Source organism: Amphiura filiformis, chromosome 16 (genome assembly GCF_039555335.1).
Source record: "Amphiura filiformis chromosome 16, Afil_fr2py, whole genome shotgun sequence".
Taxonomy (NCBI): Eukaryota; Metazoa; Echinodermata; class Ophiuroidea; order Amphilepidida; family Amphiuridae; genus Amphiura; species Amphiura filiformis.
In genome coordinates this window covers 17,956,862-17,981,538 of record NC_092643.1, presented here as the reverse complement: position 1 = coordinate 17,981,538, position 24,677 = coordinate 17,956,862, and the positions used below count along the sequence as shown (strand labels likewise).

The following is a 24,677-nucleotide window of genomic DNA, read 5'->3' as shown; positions in this document are numbered from 1 at the left end:
TGGGTATGTTGTGACTTTATTAGATTTCGTTTTTAATTAATAATGAAAAATATTTCATTCAAACTTATGCGTATGTATTATTATGCTAAGTTTGGTGTTCATTGAGTCAGGACATTTAGAATGAAATAGATACACATGGTATAAAACACGAGGTTTTCAAACCTGCAACATTAGCGTTTGCATTGAGCATCTGGATTCATATTTCTCGTGAATATTATACAATGTCCACATTTTAGTTGAGTAAAATGTTAGGATGGACGGTATTACACATATGGTATTGTTACAGCTTAGGGTCTTGTAACTTGTCTTGTTTCTAAATATGCCAATATCCAAATGACAAGTCAGGTGTTTTAAACCTCTAAAGTGATAAGATGCAAAATATACTAAGCCAAAAAAGAAACTTATAATTTTTCACAAGTTCATATCTTAAACTCCGGTGCATCAAAATAATCCAAAATTGCACACAGGTTTACTTCAATACTCTACTCTAAATATATGTCAGTAACCAAGCAGTTGTGCAACTGACACAACGGCAAAAACATTCACAGCCCAATAAGTGGCTTTGTTAATTCAGTGTAGATGATATAGTACATGAGTAATATTCAAAGATTTATTTGCCGTTTGTGAGGCGATTTCAATATTTTTCATGCCCAAAAACAGCACATGAATTATGATTATACTGTTCAATTGAAATATGATATACTGTTCAACTTAAACATTTCCAATTTCCACGGGCAAATTAGGCACAATATTATATATTTTGTTCTCAAAAGATGATGTTTTGTAATATCGTGCCGTGTGTATGGGGTGTGGGGGTTGTGTGTGTGAGGATCTAAATTATGCGAGTCTGGTGTTTTGTGTTAGGTGGGCAATGTGGTGTGGGTTGGGTCTATGGCTGCAGGTACGAATAGATGGGATAGTTATATGCTTGTATTGGTGGGCTGGTTGACATGGTGTGGATGAAAGTGAAAATTAAATAAGATTTAAAAAATAATGGAAGCATAATTTAGACCAAAAACAACAACAGTAACAACAAAATGTTTGTCTGCATCATATTTTGGTATATAAAAGAATTGCAAGATGCAAAAAATTATCATCACTCTCTTTTGTTTCCCTTTAATCGCCTAACAATGTCAAAGTTCACCTTCAAGTTATATATGCCTAAGGGACAGTTGCCTTCAAGATTGTTTTTCAAAAAACAAGTTACGGAAGTGCTTACCGTGAAATAGATGAAAGTATTAGCAACTCTACAGCTGTCAAACCATCTGTCAATTTACGATGTCCAAACCATTATAGTCACTATCAGTGTTAGTAAAACACTCTCCCTAGTCGAGCTCAAGGTATTACGTATGTAGAATACTCACTTCAACTGTATTAATCCATGAAACGTTTTCATCAAAACAGATGTAAATATTCATAAATTCCTCATCTGTATGGTAGCTCGGAGTTGAGAGTTTCTAGCATTACGTGTTGTTTCGTATTCAAGATGATGCTCACGTCGGTGTATTGATGTTTGCAATGTTACCGATGCCCTATCTCACCACTCTGGTACCATAATAAGTTTCCAGGTAGTTTTATGTTATTCCAAGGTTATATTGCAACGTAGTCGTAGTAGATTCCAGTTTAAAAACAAAAATCAACAGCTATCATTTCTCCAGGTTAATGAAATCACTGACATAATTGGGTTGCTAGTAGCTACTTCATTATTACACATATCAATTCATATTTTCATATGAGTCAAGTATCTGCTAGAGCTTTGTGTATGAAAGCCGAGTTACGAAATGCACGTTACATCATAGGCGACAGGATAACGTGTTCTTGAGCATATATCGTGGAACCTGGGAACGAATGCTAATTATCTTAGTTTACTTTCTCTGCTACCTTCCATGATAGTAGAATTTACGCAAAAATTGGTTAAAGTGCAATTTTTTCAAGAGTGCAATTAAAAGGGATTCATTTAAACGTCCCCAGAGGTATGTTTATCTTTATTCCAAAAGTGTTTATCTTTACATGTAATGTTTACATCTTTAATTACAGGTAGATACGTATTATATTTCATGATAATTTAAAAAGAATAACGGAATGTGAAATTAAAATTTTAAGCTGTATAGCTATCTTTAAAGCTGAAAGTGTACTATGAGACTTCCAGTGAAATAATTATGCTGTTAGATGATTTTTATGTAAAGTTGCTTCCTCCCTTCAATATTAATAAGGTGACGTCATGTATTTTCAAAAGACGTTAAATTTAATATTATTGAGGTTGACGTCATACAGTTATCTTGATATGAGAAAAACATACTTCCTCGGACATTCGTAATGTATAAAGAAAACGTTTAAGTCTGCCCACGCAAGACTTAATAAGCCGAAGTGTCTCTCTAGGGACCCACGATTTAGCCTTCCTGGAATTGCGTGTAACCAAGACTGTTATTTCACATAAATAATATTGCGTGATGAGTGGGTCCGTGAAACCATGCCGAATTTTCAGAGGTGGAATAGTCCATCGGGCATCTTGCAATCCTTCAAGTCTCAGCTCTGTCAATAGGCTTCTCCATCGGTTCATAACTCTCAATTCTTAGTAGACGAGGAAAGACAGCGTCAACATTGAACATTCTTTTTTTTATTGTCGAAATCAGTTGTTTTCCCAGTAATCATTATCAGCATGACCAGTGCTAGCTGGGTGAAAGTGCTATTTGCATAAAATACCAATTGCTAGATCGAAATTTGTTGAAGAAAGAAATAATTCAATATTGCATCATCATTACTATCATAACAAGATATCAAAATAATTGTATGAGTTTACTCTATTCAAATTATTTTAATATGCCTATCAGATAACATTTGCCAGAGTTATGAGCATTCATAACGGTAGCCCGATTATTGGGTTAACGAATGGATAGCTATAGGTTTCCTTTATCCAGTTATACCAAAAATAGTACCAATATTTCCAACGGAAATGACGACATAATGTACCAAGTAGATCCTTTTGCCTAACATTGCGTTTTAAACTACAAAATCATATAAACATGCGTTTTGACTAAATAAGAAAGTAAATCACAAATCAAAATATAAGTTAAAAGTCAATATCACTTTTGTAAAGGGACGGACGGACGATAAGCCCAATACATTAGATCTCTTTTGAGTGTTTTAGAGCACCGGGGAAAATATATTTGGGTTACGTTGGTAACCCCCTCCCCCCACTAATAGATATAATTAAAGTGTGTTTGGTTGGCGGTGGACATGACTATATAGCGCAAACATTTGTAGATGCCTTCTAAAAATAAGAATAATTTTTTAAAAATACGGTATGGTAAAAAGCCCAAAAAAATATCACGACATTTTTATCAGAAGAAATTCACTTTGGCAATTGAGTACTTGACGTGTCTCGAATTTTAATTTAAAAAGTGCTCGAGCTGAAACAAATAATTTTGACAAACTTATTCCATCAAATATATCTGCGAGGCATACTTTTTGAATTGACGTTGACTCTAAACTCAATATTGCTTTCAAATGCTCTGAGGATATAGGCTACTATTTTGTAAGTTTAGGTAATATCTTGTGGATTACACTGTTTTCTTTGTGGAAATCCCTGTAGCAGCGCGGATATCCAAACAGATTTTTAAATAATAGTACTTTTATATGATCGACGGTGATGATATACCGTATTTCAGATCATTTTATCACTGTTCAACAATGTATCAAACTTGAGAAAATGAGTTACGCATGAAATATGTTATTTATTTATTTATTTATTAGTTTATTTCTTCCACTTTGAACTATAATATATAAGAATGGAACACATATACTATTTGTACAATCCCAATCCCCGTGACACGTGAACGGGTTTGAATGATTTTTTGCACCATTTTAAAGAAGAAAATTCTTCAGTAAGCTTTCATCTACTAATATTTTTAATTTATTTCATTTTGTGTCTTTCATTCGGGTTTCTCACAGTTTATGATTGCTTACCAAAAGCGCAGTTTACTCTTGGACGTCGTCAGCCACAATATCTGACACACGGGGGCGCTGTTGTGCCTTTTCACTTGTTTGATTGATTGATCTCCAGCTAATATTAAAATAGTCTGCAGTCTATATGGAATTCGACAAAATTTCCTCCACTTGTTTATCTTATCACGTATTATCATGAAAACATATCAAATGCAGTCAGTAAGCTGAATAGTCTCAACCCTAGACTATGCCATGGTCGAATTTTGATTTAAATAAAAATATGTTATTATTAATCATGATGGGCGCATCCTGTTGGAACTCAAAATTAAACTAATGTGTATTATAATTAATAGTAAAATGGTCATAAAGAGTTCATGTGATTAGTGACAGTAAAAGTAAATATACTTGCATAATGGCTCACTTTAATACTGAACAATTCTGATTTTGGAATCTACCAGTTTATTCGCGAAAGCCCGAGTAAAAAATCCACTTGGGAAGCTAACAATATAAAGAGGGAGTACGGTCACTGAAAAGATCAGATGTGGAAATCTATCAATTACACACAGATTAATACAAATCAGAGTTGTATGCTTAAATGTAATAGCCAGAGTATGCAAAATGGGCAAATGGACTACGGAGAAGTCTATCTCAACCCTGAAATGCAGTAAGCTGAATAGTGTCAACCCTACAGAAATACAAATATTCCAGACGATCAACATCACAGGCCTCACAAATAAACAAGACTAGTGACAGCTCTCATATAATGTACAAATATGATACTTTTCCTTTAGCGGCCGTCTCTTTTGATAGATTCTTATAATTCCTATACTATTTCAAATCGCAGTGTGCCATTCCGTTTGAAAACCCCACTCCTGTTGAAGAAATGTTTAAACATTCCATAACTTGTATCCCAAGATTTAACCATTAGTGTTTATCTTTACTTAAAAATTAATACAGTTCTACATGCCATCAAACAACCGTTAAGATCCTTTTTCTCCTTGTTTTCTTTGTTTCTATGTTGGAGTAACGATTTCTTTGAAATTCAGATTGAAGTACAATGTATTATGTATTACTTGTTCATTGTTTAAAGGAACACACCGGCAATCACAACATTATGCCTTATATGTTAAAAAAATAATTATGAAGCACGAATCACGTGGTTTTATTTAAAACAAACTCATATTGACCATGAAAATGATAAAAACAGCCGGCACTCAACACGCGATATTCAAAATTCCTGTGCACCGAAATTGTCTGTGGCAATGACGTCTCAATATTACAATGAAGGCTGACGACAATTGAGCACAGGTAACCATGACGTCATTGCCACAGACATTTTCGGCGCGGGAATTTTGAATGTCGCGTATTGAGAGCCGGCTGTTTTTTATTCGTTTTTACGGTCAATTTGAGTGTTTTAAATAAAACCACATGATACGTGCTTCCTAATTATTTTTATTATATTATTTATTATCACCCCACCCCCCGCTTGTCTCCAAAAAGTTGAGGTTTTTATACCACTGGAAACATCTGGCTACATAATGTTTATGTACAAAACGTTTTGCAAAAAAATAATATAGTGAAATTTGAATACATTTTCTATGGAGCAGCGTAATACGCATAACACGCAAACGCAAAATAGGAATCAACTGAAATTTTGGGAATAAGCTTTTTTCATGGATATCTACTGAAAAATGTCATAAAAAGAGGATACTAGGATCACAAAATACTCCATTAATCTTTCAACACATATCATAGTCGTACGATGGCAGAACACTTCGTACTTGAACTGTATCAAAAGAACCCTATCTGCGGGCCTATCTGCATCAATATTTAATTTAGTGAAAAGCAATATTGTTCCTCTCCGAGAGTTCAAAATAAGAGTAAATTGTCAGCCTTGGGAATAATTTACTGTTCCCTCAACGACTTCCAATTATTATTTGTACCCTTGGCGACATTTAAGCATACATTTCATGTGCCAAGTCAAGGGACGTGTTAACTGTGTCCCTGAGTTTACTGACACTATACAGAAGGCATATGTGATGCGATCAAGCCAAATCAGTCGGAACTCGGAAATATTGATTTTGAGATATATCCAAACAAAGTAAATTTTTCCTTTTGTTTCCTATTGTTTTGGAAAGTCTTTACTTGCTCATATCTTTGGAACTGGTTGTTCAATTTCAATGGAGTTTTCTGCAAAATCTAGCTTTGTAAATGCTTTTTTACTATCATATAGGAAACTGAAAATTTACTATTGCCGAGTTCCGACTGATTTGGCTTGATCGCATCACATTATGTCCTTGTACATAATTCATTTACTCAAGATGCACACATAACTCGGGACTTTGTAATGTAGTTTTCCACGGATTTTCATTTCAAAACAGCTTTAAGGAATCAATTGTCTGTACATTTTACAAGACTCACCTTACAATAAGAATAGGGGTGTATGAAAGTTATAATAGTATGAAAGTTCATGAAAGTTATAATACTTAGTTCTCTGGGTTGATAGTAATAACTTAATTTAAGATTTTTATTCTTCAGTAGGGGTGTATAATGCGCGATCTATGTGTGGTTGGTGTTGGATTGGGTGGATGAGTGTTGTTTTTAGGTGTTAGGTACCTGTACAAGTGGTGTGGATGGGGTGTGTGTGTTTGTATTAGGTTGGCTGGTTGACTTAAGGGGTGATGGAATTTTCATTTAAATTGCCCAGAAATGAGAGGAATCTGCCATGTTTACTGTGAATTTTTGCCTAGAAATATTGATCACAGGTTCAAAATTGATGGTGCATATCAAGGACCAAACTCTGTAGTTTCATATTTTAGTATGATCACTTGGGTAGGGTCTTAGAAAACTAAGTAAATAGGCTTGAATATTATTTTTGATGTTGCATTTTAGCTCACGCACTTTTTGATTTCAGCCAAGATTTCATAAATTTCCCTGGCGGCGATTTAAAAAAAGGTATGACCAATTATAGGATATTGAGTTTGGATCTGTGGTTTGGTCAGTTTTCTAAAACTTGTGAGGACACTATTGTGTGTAATCTAAAACTATGGAAAGTGGTGCCAGGTGCAACATAAGATCCATTAAATGCTAGCCATTTACACAGTGTAAATATAAAAGAAACCACCATGAGTTATCAGCACACTTATATTTATTGACCAGGGATATGAGACAACACAATGAGGGGGTGGAAATATAAAGCAATATTGTTGAACAGGCCTATATTGTGTGCTTTTCAGTGACTTAGGCCTCGAGCCTTGGGCTAAGGCTACTATTGCTTAAGGCAATGCAGAATATTAAGCCACAATATTTATTATTCAAGGTTGTGTTTATTATGTCATCGACCTGACTACAGACACGCCCACGGTATACCCCGGTACAAACAGTTGTAAATTGTGGAATATCGTGTTTATGACAAAAACATTAAAAATGATACTTTAAGGTATTGTTTTGTTAGTTCCAGTATGGCACACGACACATTCACATGTGTTGTGGTCAAAAAGGTAACAATTGGCCATTGAGTTACTCTACCGGATATCAGTTTGACCGAAATTCCTTTTTACAAAGTAATACAGTAGGCGATTAGCATAATAAATTTTTTGGATTTATAAAGCGCCTTTCTCCAGATCTTAGAGGACTCAAAGCGCTGTAATTTCGCTGCAATGGTGAATCATCACAATCAGATCACATCAACTAGGTTGCTGCCGAACGGCGCACACCTATCCGCATTTAGATTGTAACATCCACCAATTATCTGTGCAGCTCCCCAAATTCCATTGGGTGAAGGAAGTTTTGATAACCAAACAACTAATCACCGATTTTTGCATAACAATAGATGCAGCTCAGAGGTCAATCCATCTCATTTGTTATGCAATAGTTAATCCATCTCCTTTGTTATACATACGCATATTGTATTGTGGTGAAGAATTTTGGTAAAATTAACTTCCGGCAGAGAAACCCAGAATCCACATATTGGTGAAGATGTGGAAAATAATGGCAGGTACTTGACAAGGCTGAAACAATTGGTCGCATACATAGGCGTAGATTTACCCCCCCCTCCAATATTTTGCCAGGGGTGGTCCATACACTCACCCCCCCATATTGACGGCTGTATGTGGGTTTCTGACCAAATTAACCTCATTTGGCCATTTTAGCCACAAAGTGCAAATTTATTCCACTTGTGCACCATATTTTAACAGTTTAGCTTCAGAATGGCAAATTTTTTCCGGCGCTTCTTTTTTTTTTTGGAGCCAAAATCAGTATACTTCGAGATTTTTTTTCCGACCTCATCCCCCCAATGTCAAAAAGAAATCTACGCCACAGGTCGCATAACTATTTACTTAAAAATTAAAATGACAATATATTTTATAGAAACGCATGTGTGTTGCTCGTAGAAAACATCCTTAGTTCACGTGTGTGTAACATTTTGTCACGGCACCATATTAATTTTGAAGCTTAAATGCTACATATGTATCTTCAGCTTGTTATAATTTATTTATCTAATATGTGTGATCCTATTATGTGACAGGTGTTTTTTATGTTTTATAAATAAAATATCGCAAAACTATATAAAATATTAAAGGAAGCAAAAGAAATCTTTCAGGTATAAAGAATTTATAGGATTAATTTTGCACATTATTCTTAAAATGAAATAATGATCATCATTTCCAAAGCGGAAAATCCCGTAAAAAGCTGATTATCCCAAAAATACTTTCAACCAACCCTGAACAAATTGATATGTTTTTGGCAATATAAAATTATGATCTAAAGCCACCTGGACGTCTAAAACCACCTGCATGTTTTAATTAACACTGTCTAAATAGAGCACAGTTGTTGATCAAATCGTTGTGTTATTAGCAATATATGAAAAAAAGCACCTGGAAATGTTGGTATATTGAACACTGACTGAAGGCAACGTTGTTGACCTGCACGACTTTAAGGGGGTACTACACCCCTGCCCAATTTTGTGCCTATTTTGGCATTTTTCTCAAAAATTATAGCGCATTGGTGACAACTAAGATATGTATATTATAGGGGCAAGGACTACAACTACTGCACTGGAAAATTTATTTCAGCACAGACAACAGTTGTGGAGTTACAGTAAAAAATGAGGGAAAACCAATATTTGACCAATAAATCAATAACTACTTGTCTTGAGTTGCTGAATTTTCAGTGCAGTAATTGTAGTCTTTGCCCCTATAATGTACATATCTTACCTGTCACCAATGCGCTATAATTTTTGAGAAAAATGTAAAAATAGGCACAAAATTTGCCAGGGGTGTAGTACCCCCTTAAGGGATCTGGAATGAGCGTTTTGAGCGTTTCGACAGTATTTTTTGTGGGACATGAGAGCACATCAGACATATCGAATAGCATTCTGAATACGAAAAATATCTTTCTGATATCAAATAATTTTCATTTTTTGAAATTCACGATATAATACAAATTTTATGACAAATTATTAAAATATAATATTTTTCACATTTTTGATTTTACATTCTCGAAGTAAATTTTATAATTCTAATGATATATTCTTAAAGTGTATGTAGCTTGGAGGAAAAGCCGACGATCAATTGAAAATTTTAACCTTTCATATGGAAGATATGGATTTTGTCCCAAAAACCTTTTTTTTTTTTGGTGTTTTGGGAAAAAAATCCATATCTTCAATATGAAAGGTCAAAATTTTCAATTGATCGTCGGCTTTTCATCCCACCTACATACCCTAGAAGTACATATTATCAGATTTTTAAAGTTTACTTCGAGTACTGTTAAATATCCAAAATATCGATTTTTAATCATTTGCCATAAAATGTGTATTACATTGGGAATTTCACAAAATCAAAGTTATTTGATACCAGAAGGACATTCTTCGTATTCAGAATGCAATTCGATATGTCTGATGTGCTCTAATGTCCCACAATAAATACTGTCCAAAGGTCCATACCCCACCCCTTAAGCTACAATCACATGCACCTGCAATTTTGTTTGCAGAAGATTCTATTTGTTAAATCTCTTGGCTACATAATTAAGTTTTAAGCATCTGTTTCTGGCAATTCTATAGTATCAGTATATTATGACGGTAACTTTCTCGGTTGGATGAATATATAAAACATTAATTAAGTCTTTTCGAGCTATCTATTTTATTATTCAAATCTAAAACATCTGTGTTTAGCTATTGTACCGTAGAATAAGTTATTTACAATTTAAAACATCTGTATGTGGCTATTGTGGATTAGGATCGTATTAAAGTATCCGAAAAGTGCTGTATATTATGAGTCTGATAATAAATAATGACAATCAGTATCCATATTACACGTCACTATGACGTCATAACGTGAGTGCGTCATCGGGAAATTAAAAAATACTGGTTGTAAACAAACGATAAGACTTAATTGATTTTGGACTAAAAGAGTATACAAACATATGATTTTTATAAGAAACATAAATAAATATGAAAGACAACGACTATTTCATCGTTAGCACAAAGTTCGAAGTCCATGTCTTTGAACAAAAGGGCAAACATTAAAATCATGACGCTTCACCTATTTAGGTTAATTTGTTTTCACCATGGGTTAGTACAAATGATGGTCCCACAATTAGCTAATGGAAAAGACTCTCAATGGGAATTTATAACCACTCTGTCCGACCCTTCGTTAAAAGATGGTTTACTTCATTAAGACAATTGGGAGTTGTAGAGCTTTGTAGAATTTGTGTCAAAGCCACTCTTTATAACGGCTGTCTAATTTGCAATAAATATCAGGGTTGGTAGTACAATTTGTGACCCCACTTCTTATACCCGACTTTCCACACCTACCCGAATCGACGTATTTTTAAAGTTTTGTTAAATTATTGCTGATTACCCAGTAAGTTTTCCAAAACGGAATAAATTTCATATTCATTCTAAATAAAAAACGTCATTTCCAATTTCACAGCCTCGTTCAGCGGCATTTCGATATAAATTTGTGGTAAGTATTTACGCTTCAGCAAATTGCATTAACACTTTATTGGAATTTTAAACAGATTTATATTAACATTAAAAATCGGGTCAGATGGGTATGGAAAGTCGGGTATGAGAAGTGGGGTCACAATTTGTACCAACCCCATGTATCACGTAAATGAAGAACAAGTAGTAACTGTAATGCTCATATTCAACACTCACTTTAAGTTTAATCCCCAGATACGGAAAACAATATACTTGCCTGATTAAAAAAATCCATCAGGACCGTTAGAGTAAACTAGTAACCAAAGCTCGTAGTATCTGATCCAAGTAAATGCCCTTACTGTGTACGTTTCAACAACCACTGTTGTCTTTGTCAACACTTGATGAGGAGTGACTGCAATCTACTAACAACCAACGCTAGAGGGATTTCCAGCGTGATTTTGTGGGTTGCCTGTTGGTCTTCCTTCTGGGGATCACTGTTGCAGTTCGAGCCCCACCTAAAAAATGTGAGCAAGCTGGTACTGCCCTTCGTCTCTGTTCATTGTTGTACCCCCCCTCTTTCTTATTTCCACAGCTGCTTTGATCCAGCGCTTGTATCATCTTGCTCTGTGCCAATGACCTCAGCTTCCCCCACCCAATGACATGGTTCTTGTCAACAACATGATCTGTTATGGCCGACTTGTGCGTGGTATATTTAACGACTCTTTTCTCCCTGCTCTAGTGACCACAGTGCTGCTGACTTTCTCCACTTCACTGTTGTGTTCTTCTAATCCTGTACCGAATTTTCTACCTGTTTCTCCAATATACGACAAGTTACAGTTCATGCAGGGGATTTTATAAACTGCCTGAGTGGTGTTGTGCGAGTCGCGCTTATCTTTGGATGGACAAGTTGATTCTCCGTGATAGACGCCTTTAAGGTGAAATATACTTACCTGTAAATGTGTGTGCGTATTTGCCAGCTCTCAGCTGTCAAGCCATAACATCTGTCAATTTTGGATGTCCGAACCATATGTATATATTCACTACATAGTCAAAACACTAGCATCTCTTCCTCCAGTCGATTTACTTCAACAGTATTAACTCATACACGTTTCCATCAAAACAGATGTAAAATATTCATCAAATCAATAAAATTGTCACACCATTTATGGTAGGTATCTGGTTGAGAGGTTTTCACTATGAGCGTTGCTTCGGAATATCATGGTCTCGTCAGTGTGTGACGATGTCTGCAATGATATCGATACACATTGTAGCCACTCTGGTACCATATAAGTTTCACGATAGTATTATTTATTCCAAGGTTGTCCTTGCGAGGAGGAATAGTATATTTCAGCAACCAGAATTCAACGGAAAACGGCTTTAGTAACAGCTATATTCCCCCAGTTACATGAAATCACTGACAGCAAGTTCCTACTTGCAGTTTTGAAGTATATATTAAATGTTAAATTAATATTTGTGATCAACATCACGGTGTCGAATCAAATATACAAACTCAAGCTTTATACAAAATGAACGTCGTGTTGGGAGACACGATGACGTGTTACAAAGAATATTCCTTGTAAATTTTTCCTTTTGGGAATGCTAAGCGCTTACGACCAGAGCTTTGAGATTAGAAACGTATTGATTAATCAGTCTTGGTGAAAACATTTCAACGTTAGCCTTAATTTTAGAATTTGCAATTTTTTTCTTAGAATATTTCCACGAATGCTTTAATAATATCAAATGTCAGTGATTATCTCACAGTCCCAAAAGAAACATGTTTATTTTTACTCCAAAGCAAATGTATTACTCATGATTTAAACCATTTTTCCATGATAGTATATAAAGGAGGTAACAAAATGTTTGGTAATCTTTGGAAAACAATTAAGAAAATTATACCAAACAAAACATCAAGTATACCTACAGCAGTTGTTAAAAAGAATGGTAATTACTCAGGTAACAAAAAGGATATGGCAAATGAGTTCAATGAGTTTTTCACTTCAATAGGTAATGAACTTGGGAGTAAATTTAATAATAACAATGATAATTATGTATGCACTTGTAATACTATATGTTCTCATCAAAATCATAGTGTAAACAAATTTAGTTTTAGAGCAATATCTAATGAATTTGTTCTCAAACAAATAAGTAAAATGCAAAATTGTAAATCGTCAGGATTAGATCCATTCAATGTAAGGTTATTAAAGTTGGCTGCGCCTTTCATCTTAAAATGCCTTGTTCATATTTGCAACCTGTCTTTGAATGGGTCTACTTTTCCTGATGCATGGAAGAAGGCTAAAGTAACTCCAATATTTAAATCGGGTGATAAAACTAATGTTAGTAACTATAGACCTATCTCTGTATTACCAATTGTATCAAAGATCATTGAAAGAGCTGTCCATGATCAATTATATGAATATATGAGTAATGTAGGACTGTTATCAAATGCTCAATCAGGATTTCATCCGAATCATTCCACAACAACAACCCTTCTAGATGTGCAAGATTACATTTTAAAGAGTATGGATACAGGTTATGCTACAGGCGTTTTATTTATAGACTTAAAGAAAGCATTTGATACTGTAAATCATGATATTCTGATTAGGAAACTTAAACAATATGGGGTATATGGGGATGAATTATTATGGTTTAAATCATACTTAAACAACAGAGAACAAACTGTTAATGTTAACTCAACTCTTTCTGACTTTAGGCCAATTGATATTGGTATTCCTCAGGGCTCAATTTTAGGTCCTTTACTGTTTATCATTTTTGTTAACTGTTTACCTAATGCTGTGTCTGAATGTAAAACTGTAATGTATGCTGATGATACCTCTTTAATGTGTAAAGCTAAAAATGAATCTGATCTTAAAATTCAAATGGAGTCATGTCTAAGTAGGGTAGCTGAATGGTTCAAAGTAAACAAACTCACTTTAAATGTTGAAAAGACTAAGTTTATGATCTTTGGTACAAACAAAATGCTTGAAAAGTTCAACAATGTACATTTATTATATAACAACAATGATATTGAAAGAGTAGATGAGTTTAAATATCTAGGTGTAAAATTTGATAGCAAGATGTCTTGGTCAGCTCACGTTGATAATGTTAGTAAAACTATTTCCAAAAGAACTGGTATAATAAAACGTATAAAATATTTCCTTCCATATAAAACCACTGTAATGTTATCAAATGCTCTTGTTATTCCCCACTTTGATTATGGCAGCATGGTCTGGTCAAATTTTAGTGTATAGTACCATAATAGGCTTCAGGTACTTCATAATAATTTAGCTAGAATAATTCTCTCAGCAGATATAAGGACACCAACTAATGATTTAATGAATACATTGCAGTGGGTTAAACTTGATAAAAGATGGCATAATACTCTATTAATGACTGTTTTCAAATGTTTAAAGAACGAATATCCATCATACTTATCTTCTCAATTTGATTTTGTTCATGATAACCATAATCATATAACTAGAAATCATACTTCTAATACATTGATTGTTCCAAAATTTAAATCAAATTCAGGTCAACGTACTTTTCACGTCAGGGCAGCCTATGCATGGAATTCTTTGCCACCGACAGTAAGAGCGCAGATGGAAAATATGACTTTAGGCCAATTTCAGTCAAAAATTAAAGAAATTTAGGCCTGTCTTTATCTACATTTTGTTCATTTGCTTGCTTATTTTTTGTATAAATATAATTATTGTATTTCTGTATTTTGAATCATGGTATTTATAATTTTCTTGTGTTTGATGATACCATTATACTTATTTGTAATACTAGTATATTATGTATGCTATTTTTGTAAATATTGTGTATCGTAATATATTTTGTTGCAATAACATGTATACAATGAGGGCCTGCTTGAAAAGCAGTGCTTGTCACTGAAGCAGTATTACCCTCAATAAAGAAAGAATAAATAATAATAATAATACATAATTACATGGTATGAGGATATCCGGGATATAGTAAGACAAATGCATATAAGTATATATAATAATTTTGTTATAAATAATTATGCAGTTTTGATGCCTTCCGCTAGGAATGCGACGAACATCATTCGAACCTAATACCTATAGATTTATTTCTTCCGCTCTTCTCCAACGTGCCTCTTTAGCCCAAGAGCGTCGTGCTAGTATTACGAAGGTCGCCGGTTCGAATCCGTTCGGATGCACTGGTTTTTTCAACGTTTATGTGCACTGGCCTACACTGGGGAAAGATTAAATTTTGTTCATAAATACATATAAAGGAAAACAAAACACGCAACAAATTTTCCACAACTTAGATCTCCATGGGATATATATTTTTATACAATTATATTCCGCCCATATTATCTATATACTTTTTATATTAATGTTTGGGTGGGTAGTCGGTATTCTTGTATTATTGGATAGGTGTGGGGGTGGGGGTGGGTGTGGGGGGTGTGTAGGGGTGAGTGTGGGATGGGGTGTGTGGGTAGGGAGTGTGTTTGTCTTTGTTGAGGATAGAATGTGTCATTAGAGTGAGGCCAGAATATCACAACCAGCTTTCAAAATAACGTTAAACTCATTTTAAGACGGCAACTAGCCATCCAGCTGAACATGATTAAAATACAAAATAGTATAATATTATTGTAAGTACCGATATATTTTCTTTGATTTTTGCTAGAACCTCTGTACAAAAGACACTGGATAATTCATCTTCACTCAAGGGAAGAACTCACAAAGTTTTGTTTATTTTAATGTCTTAATTTCTTTGCTTATTTTGTTTCTCTTTTTGCTATGTTCAACTAAATCATTTTAATGAAGATTATCATGTGAAATAATTGGAATGGTAATTTTGAATTCAGGATCATCATCAAAAATCTACATAATCAGACATGAAAGGAATGGTTGGATCTTGAAACATCATAAAAAGGTTGCCGCCTACAGTGGTCAAACTCAGCTCGGGGACGTAAGTTGAAAAATACTTGAATTGTGAATTTTCAAAAACAGTATACCAAAAAAGCTCAAAAACAGATTATCCAGCAAAAGCATAATAAATAAAAACCAGCTGCAATCGTGATTTTAAAAACCCGGAAAAAAGCAAGATAATGGCTACATATTTCTCAATATTAGGATTATTTTTATTTTACAATAAATCTTATTTTTTCCAACCCTGCCTCTATTTTTCTGATGCGCTTATACTCGAACGCCCATAGCGCAAATTTTAGAAATTAAGAGACTTTTTGACTGCTTGACTTAATACGTGGATCCTGAGTCTGTCAGTTTGACTGAAATGCCTTCCCACAAGTTAATATATTTTGTAGGTGTTTAGCATAGCAACAGATTTAGCTTAGAGGTTAACCCATCTCCCTTTGTTATGCAATAGTTATATTGTATTGCAGGGAAGAATTTTGGTCAAACTGACTTCTGGTAGAGAAACCCAGGATCCACGTATTGGTGTAGATGTGGGTGAAAATAAAATAAAATAATATTTTTAAAATAATACCAGGTACTTTACAAGGCTGAAACTATTAGTGGCATAACTATGTACTTAAAATAAAAAATAAAAATATATTTTACAGAAACGTATATATGTTGCTCGTAGAGAACATCCTACTCACGTACTTGTGTGCAACATTTTGTCACGGCACCATACATATTTAAGCTGAAATGTTACATATGTTGTCAGCTTGTTTTCGTTTATTTATCCAGTATGTGTGATCCTATATGCGACATAGATGGGTAGTTTTTATGTTAAAAATGTCAAAGTATATGCGTCAATAAAAGAGATGACTATTTATAGTTAAAGCGTGAATAGAACTGACAAAATACATTTGTAATATAAATTATATAAAATGTTATTATAAAAAAGAAACTGTATTAAAAAAAGAAGCAAAAACATGTAATAAAAGAAACCTTTTATGTATAAAGAATTTGAGCGTTGATTTTGCACATACATCTTGGATAATCATCATTTCGAAAGAGGAGCATCCATTTTGATAGTGACCAAAACAATTCTTTCAACCAAACTCGAACAAATCGATGTGCTATTGGCATATTATGATCTAAAAGTATCTGGACATTTTAGTACTTCGATGTTTATTACTTCCACTTGTTTTAATTAACACTTACTAAATAAAGCAAAGTTCTTGATCAAATCAACTTTTTATTGGCAATATATGATTTAAAGCACATGGAAATGTTGGTATATTGATGTTTATTATTTTCTCTTGCTTTATAATTAACACTGACTAAATATAGCATTGTTGTTGACCTGCTCGACATTGAGCTACAAAAAACAAACACCTTCAATTTTGTTTGCAGAAGACGCTATTTGTTAACTCCTCTGAGTTTTAACGGGTTAGGCCATTTTTAATCGACTTTCGAAAAGTTTTTTGATACACTCATTGATTTCTCAAAAAGTAAAAATCGCAGTTTAACAAATAACAGTTCAAATGAAAGCCATTATTGGGGGCTAATTGTTGTATCACTATGAAAGGCCTGACACCAATATAAACACTTATTTCGGTGACCCAAGTTCATGGTCATTTCTGCTCACGCACTTTTTTACAGATGGCCTAGAATTTCATATTTCGGTTTCAGCGATTGCCCGAAAAAGGTGGTATGTTTTTGAAAAGCGTTTCCGCTTGGAATGTAGATAGTTGTTGTTTCTATTACTGTTCGCGATTTTAATTTATGCACTTTTTAGCCGACACTTTTCAACGCATTTTACATAATAGAAATGTCGCTGGCATAAATACCGATATTTTTAACAGTATCGTTTTTTTAAACCAAAATATCATAAAAAAGAGTTCCCAATACTTTTATGAAACCATAGATACCAAATCGGACTGCAGGTGATGAACAGATTTTGAACTAGAATTAAAAGAACCAGCGTAGGCCTTCTCAAAATGTACTTTCTTTAAATATCGAGTTGTTTAATTTTGGACTGCTTTTTCCTTGTTTTTTATAACAAGAAAATGCTTTACATACCCCAAACTTCTCACATAGTCTTGGCTAAGTGTCCGTTACTGGTTGATATTATTAGAATTAAACGATTTTCATGATTAACTTACTTTTACCGCAATGTTTTCCCTCGCAATGTTCAAATATATCCCCAAAATGGCGTTGCTTTCAGTCTCACATTAATGACAAGGTTATCCCAAGATGTGTGAGAGTTTCTGACACTATATTCACGGGTATTCTATAGCTATTCAAACATATACAAATTTGGCTGGTTTGCGATAAGCTATACCATTTTCACCCTGATGTGGTAGACTGGATCCTTCAGTTTTTCAACAACTACGCACGGTCATCGGGTTGTGCTGTTGGTGAATAAGGCAACGTGACGGATTGTGGGTAAATAAAAGACGCCGTCATTAGAGGCCAGAAGGATTCAGGCTACTGATATGGCAGTGACATCAGCACTGTATGAATTTCATTACACTCCCTAGCGTTCGATCAAAGCGCTGATGTACACTCGCACACGCTTAAAGACGCCGCATAGATGCGCGAGCAAAACAGCTGCTTCAACGTGTTGACGTCACTGCCACATCGGGGTGAAAACTGGTATAGGTCAGGCTTCCTCAAATAGGTTTGTTGAAGCGCCACATGAAATAAAAGACTGAAAAGCGCCACTCAATGGCTGCGAAGCAGCTTTCGCGGTGCTTTAGCACGGCCGGGGAGTCAGAGGGTGCCCCCGTGAAGTTATCGTTTTGTTTTTTAAGTTGAGGTGCAAATGACGCCATTTGGTGCAATATTTTGCACTATTTTAGCCTGTCTTTACACGGAGAACATGGGAATTTATTTATTTATTTATTTATTTATTTATTTATTTTAAATCTAAACGGCGCCTCGCGCCACTCGGGAAGCCACGCTATTTGCGGACCCCTGGTATAGGTAATAGATGACTATGAAAACTTTCCGCATACCGAATATGGGTTTAGCCCATATTTAATTGCCTTTAGGCCCTAGGATTTATTTTTAGAAAAGAAAGCCTAAGACTGGAGCCTAATCAATTGAGAAGGGAATGGATTTTGTCACAATAATATCAAAATTAATATCGTCCATAACAAGAAGGAATGCATCACGATTTTTTGATATCCAGCTATAGTATTTTAATTGATTTACACTGAACATGAAGCTATAATATCTCTACTATATAGCTTCATGCACTGGACATTTGCAGACCGACCTTCTCCATGTAGCGAGTACCACATTAGATTGTGTTTACAAGAAATATATAATAAGCGCCACTTCCACGAAATGTCCTATATGCCAGCAACTTTGATGATAATATATTATCTACAACATCACACCTGTTTTTCAAGAACTCTCTTTTATCTATTCACCTCAAAGAAAGGATTATAATTATTATAATAGAATCCCTGACCTGATGCAACGCATTTTTAATGAGTTGCTGAGGGACTAGAAATCTTTATGGTCGAATGAACAACGTATGACCACTACACAGGTCAATGGCCTTATTGTGTTCTGGCGGGTTATTTAAAAGCACAGTCCCTGAATTTTTCCAGACAAGGAACAATAGGAACAAATTGCCTGGCAATGGGGTCACATATAATCCCAGTCTATAGTGTGATCAGAACATTATAGGCAGGTAATCATTATAGTATAATCAGTACGAAAAGTCCAATGCGATTTTTAATGTATTTAAAAAAATTCAAAGAACCACTTTTTAGCGGGAATTTTTGCAAGTTACACAGCTGAAGTTGTAAAATGGTTGAAATACTACAATATTACGGCGTAAACAAGAATATGTTTGTTTGGTCTTTGTTCCTATAGCCACATCCCTTAAGCGTCTGTTTGTGGCAATTCTACAGTATCAGTATATTATCTCTCGGGTGGATAAATATGTTTATATTTAAACAAAAATAACCCAAATCTTTTCGAGCACCTCTTTTAAAATTTAAAATATCTGTTTGTAGAGTAGAATAAGTTAATGGATTAGGGTGGTATTAAAGTCTCCTAAAAGTGCTATATATTGTGTTATGGCGCTATTTACCTTCATGAGCTTCCTTATCAGTCTGATAATAAATGAGGACAATCAGTATCCATATTACACGTCACTATGACGTCATAAAGTGAGCGCGTCATCAGGAATTGAAAAATACAAGTTGTTATTAAACTATACGACTAAATTGATTTTGGACCAAAAGAGTATACAAACATTTAATATGATTTTCATAAGAAATATGAAAGACAACGACTATTTCATTGTTTACACAAGAGTTCGAAGTCCATTTATCTTAGAACAAAAGAGCAAACATTCAAGTCATGAATTTTCATCTATCCCATTGCCTGCCGAGGTTTGATGGGGCCGGTGTAACACGGAGTACGATTTTAGGTCAATTTGTTTTACTATAGGCTATTGCAAAGGATGACCCCACAATTAGCTTCAGTAGTTTGATGGCATCTCGGGTCGTTTTAGCTTAGCTAATGAGAAAAAAACCTCTCTATGGGAATAATTACCTCTCAGTCCGACCCTTCGTTAAAAGATGGTTGCTTCATTAAGGCGGTATCTGTTTTTGACTATTTAGAATATAATGTATCCTACCAATTTTGTAGAACTTGTGTCAAAACCACTCTTTATATTAAAGAGCTGTCCATTTGAAATAGTGCATGTATAATGTAAATGAAGAACTAGTAGTAACTGCAACATTTGCTTATGTTTAACACTCATAAACAATACTTAAAAGCCATGATGTACGGTCTTTTAAGATTTATCTTTAATGCTTATACATGTCCCAACTTACACCTATTTGTGTTCTTAGAACATCGACAACAGAGCAAGTTTAAATTATGTAATAATAGAACACCACAGTTAAGTAGCTAAGACAAGTGAGTTGTCTTTCATATTACCTCATTAGTAATTAGCTTGACTTTATATGACCAAAACAACTTTCCTAATAATATCTTATAATATTTGGCAAAGAATAACCAACTTAAAATTCGAACAAAATCGAATATGAAGAGTTTTTTAAACCTTAATATTCAATTTTGTTCGAATTAAAAAGGCTTGTAAGTGATAGACGCCTTCATCATCGTTTATCATAAGGTGAAATATACTTACCTGAAAATGTGTGTGCGCATTACCAGCTCTACAGCTGTCAAGGCATTACATCTGTCAATTTATGATATCCGAACCATATAGGCTATTCACTACATCTAGGCAAAACACAAGAATCTCTTCCTGCAGGCGATCTCAAGGTATTACATATACTTCACTTCAACACTATTAACTCATGCACGTTTCCATCAATACAGAAGTCAAACATACATCAAATCATTAAAACTGTCACATCTTTATGGTAGTTATCGAGTTGAGAGGTTTTAACTATATAGCGTTGCTTCAGAATATGATGGCCTCGTCAGTGTGTGACGATGTCTGCAATGATATCGATACACATTGTAGCCACTCTGGTACGATATAAGTTTCACGATAGTATTATTTATTTCAAGGTTGTCCTTGCGAGGAGGAATAGTATATTCCAGCAATCACAATTCAACAGAAAACAACATTAGTAACAGCTATATTTCCCAAGTTACATGAAATTGTTTTGAAGCTGTTAAATTAATATTTTTGATCAACATCACGAGAGACGAATCACTCCAGCAATATACAAAACGAACGCCGTGCTGGGAGACACAATGACGTGTTACAAAGAATATTCCTTGTAAAGTTTTCCTTTTGGGAATGCTAAGCGCTTACGACCAGAGCGTTGAGACAGCCGCGGTTAGATTAGAAACGTATACTATTGATTAATCAGTCTTGATGAAAATGTTCCAACGTTTGCAACCTAACCTAAATATCCACGAATGCTTAATATCAAATATCAGTGATTATCTCACAGTCCCAAGAGAAACCTGTTTATTTTTACTCCAAAGCAAATGTATTACTCATGATATAAGCCACTATACAAGACATAAAGGGGTCACGAAATGTTTGGCTATCAGGTGGAATATGATGATTTTCCTTAAACATTTATCAGGTGACGTCATGTCACCTGTACGTAGGTAATTACCCAGTAAACACGAAAATGTTTTTATTTGGGGTTTAGGTTTAGATAAAAACGTTTTAATAACATTAAATGTCGGGTTATATAAATTGTATTATTGTGTTGATGGTTGTGGTGTATATGGGTGTGGTTTGCAGTGAGTGTGGGATGGAATGTGTGGGTAAGGGTGTGTGTTTGTTCCAGTTTTTTCTTTGTTTAGTATAGAATGTGTGATTAGAGTGAAGCCAAATTTAAAACCAACTTTCAAAATAACATTCAACTCATTTTGAGACGGCAACTAGATAGTGTGGTGACGCAATCAAACCATCGAAGCCTGCCAGCTGAACATGATTAGAATACAAAATATTATAATATTATTTTAAGTACCGAAATATTGTCTTCAATTTTTACTACAACATTTGTAAAAAGACACTGAAGAATTCGTCTGTATTAAGGGACAAAAATTTACTTTATAAAGTTTGTCTTCATTTTTTGTCTATCTCTTTATTTTGGTTTGCTTTGTTCAACTAGCTAGTTTAACGAAGATTATATTTTGTAATAACTGGAATGGTAATGTTGAATTCAGGATGATCATCTCAAATCTAAAGTTTAGGTAAGGTCCATTAAGGTCCGTATGCACAAAAGAGTTAGACCGGGTCTAAAGTTAAACCTGGTCTAAGTAGAATTTAGTTCCACCAGGAATGGCCCTTTACTCTTATTTCCTTCCCAGAGTAGCTAGCAAATTCTAAAGATTTAAATGCAAAGTTCAAAAATAATACAAAATAACTTAACCAAATGCAAAGGAAAATGTCCTTTCTCCTGGGACTAAATTCACTCAGACCAGGTCTAACTTTAGACCCGGTCTAACTTGTTTGTGCATACGGACCTAAGGAACGGTTGGATCTTGAAAGGCCACAAGAGGTTGCAGCGTACAGTACACTATAGTACTCATACTCAGCCTGGGATTTAAGGTGAAAATACTTGAATTGTGAGTTTTCAAGAACAATATTTTAACAGCGTATTTTTCACCGTCTTTCAATATTCAATTTACCCAAAACAGATTTATAGTGCGCTACGTACAGGCACAAGCCTAGACGTTGATCCACAAGCCTCAACACACTTTAGAATCTCAGCACACTTTAAGTTTCTCCTGCAAAAGCATTAAAATTGTTATGATAAAAATAAATATAAATGAAGAATTATTTTTATTTTACAGTTCATTGCAGCGAGATTGTGAGAGAATTATTCCGGTCCTGTCTCTACTGGTATGCACTTATTCTTGAAAGCCAATAGCGCCACCAAGTTTAAAGTATAACCGTAATGAAATTGCATACATTTGCATTTTAATGAAAGGAATATAAAGAGGATTTGTTTTCAAGATCAAAGCAATAGGATGTGTATGTTTTTCTTTACCCAGAAATATAGGCTACTTTCTGATTTTATTTGTTTTACTGACTGACAACAAAATTGTCAATTCATTGGTCGGTGTCTGCCCACATTTCGCTTGCTCATAGATTTATCTGAACATTGCATATAAACAATCTAAAGTAATTACCCCTTTAAATAATGGTCATTATTTAAAAAATGGGCTATTGTATTACAAATCTGTAAAATGTGTTGGAAGCAGAATTTATTTCTGCGCATTTCAACACCTCATTTGATACGATAGCCCAGAAAACAATAAAATACCGGTCATTTTAATGTAGTGAGGTCCATATTTGAAAGATATCATTACACAGATTTCCTTTCATTATACTGAATACAACTCAACAAAACCTTCAAATCCTGGGTTACATTGATTTAAATGTATAGTACGCTATGACATCAATATTAGTCAATTGCCACTAATGAGGTGTCAAATTGTGCAGAAATAAATTCTTCTTCAAATGCAATTTACAGATTTGTAATCCAATAGCCCGTTGTTGAATAAGAACTCAATTGTAAATAGATCACACACTGCAAAAAAAAAATGGGCGATTTTATGTTGTGCGATAACGTGTTGGTAAAATAACATTCAACAAATACACAATTTATGACATCGATCATTGCCCAACGTTTGGAGTTGCATGAAATTAATAAAATGTTGGGTGGTATTGAAACAAATCAAGCAACGTTGGGCGAGTTTAATCCGGAACAGGGAAACATATTTTTGTTGGGCGACTTTTCGCCAACTGCTATGTAAAACGTAACACCAACCTTGGCAAAGAACATTCTTTTCCTGCCAATAAAGTTGGGCAAAGTTTGGTTTTGCCCAACCATGGTCACATGGTGTTCCTTTGCGAACTGTGGTTGGTCATTTGTGTTCTGCAGAAAATATGCAAATGCATTGCAGACAATAAGGTGGCCGATGGGTTGCTGCAAAGCTTGTGTGGATTGGGGTCTTCAAGATCTATTGGAGACTTTTGAAGGTAGGAAATTGTTTAATAAAGTATATATCATTTTTCGGGTATAACACTTTAGTTAAGTGTGTGCGAGGCCGAGACTGCGATCACGACTTACGATGATTTATCGGCGACAAGTAAGCTTAATTTGTGCATGTATTATGTATCATGTTACATATACTGGGATTGGGTTTAAACTAAATGTTATACTCGATAAAATGTTATACTTTATAATATAATTTCCTACAAAACAGTGAAATGAACTATTGGTTGTATTTTGCCCAACATGCTTTGCCCATAATCGACCAACAACTGGCTTTTAAAATGCCCAACATATAATAGTAAATCGACAAACAATTGGCCTTCAAAATATCAACATTTAACAGTAATTCAACCAATAATTAGCCCTTAAAATACCCAACCATTGGTTTTTAAAATGCCCAACATTTTA

At 34.4% G+C, this 24,677-nt stretch overlaps 1 protein-coding gene across 3 annotated transcripts in view; it reads right to left on the bottom strand.

Moving 5' to 3' along the window:
- The window catches only part of LOC140135663 (G-protein coupled receptor 54-like), a 59,346-nt gene extending 38,029 nt beyond the window's left edge, over positions 1 to 21,317 (bottom strand). The window contains exon 1 of one of the 3 annotated variants that reach the window (XM_072157246.1): positions 20,921 to 21,317. Coding sequence is in view for 1 of the 3 variants with exons in the window: in XM_072157244.1 (XP_072013345.1) it covers positions 1,365 to 1,418 (54 nt within the window). In the remaining 2 variants the exon portion in view is untranslated. Of the gene's footprint in view, positions 1 to 1,219; positions 1,764 to 20,920 lie in introns of those variants that run through there. The other 2 variants (XM_072157244.1, XM_072157245.1) reach the window with 2 other exon arrangements.
- Positions 21,318 to 24,677: the final 3,360 nt, after the last annotated feature.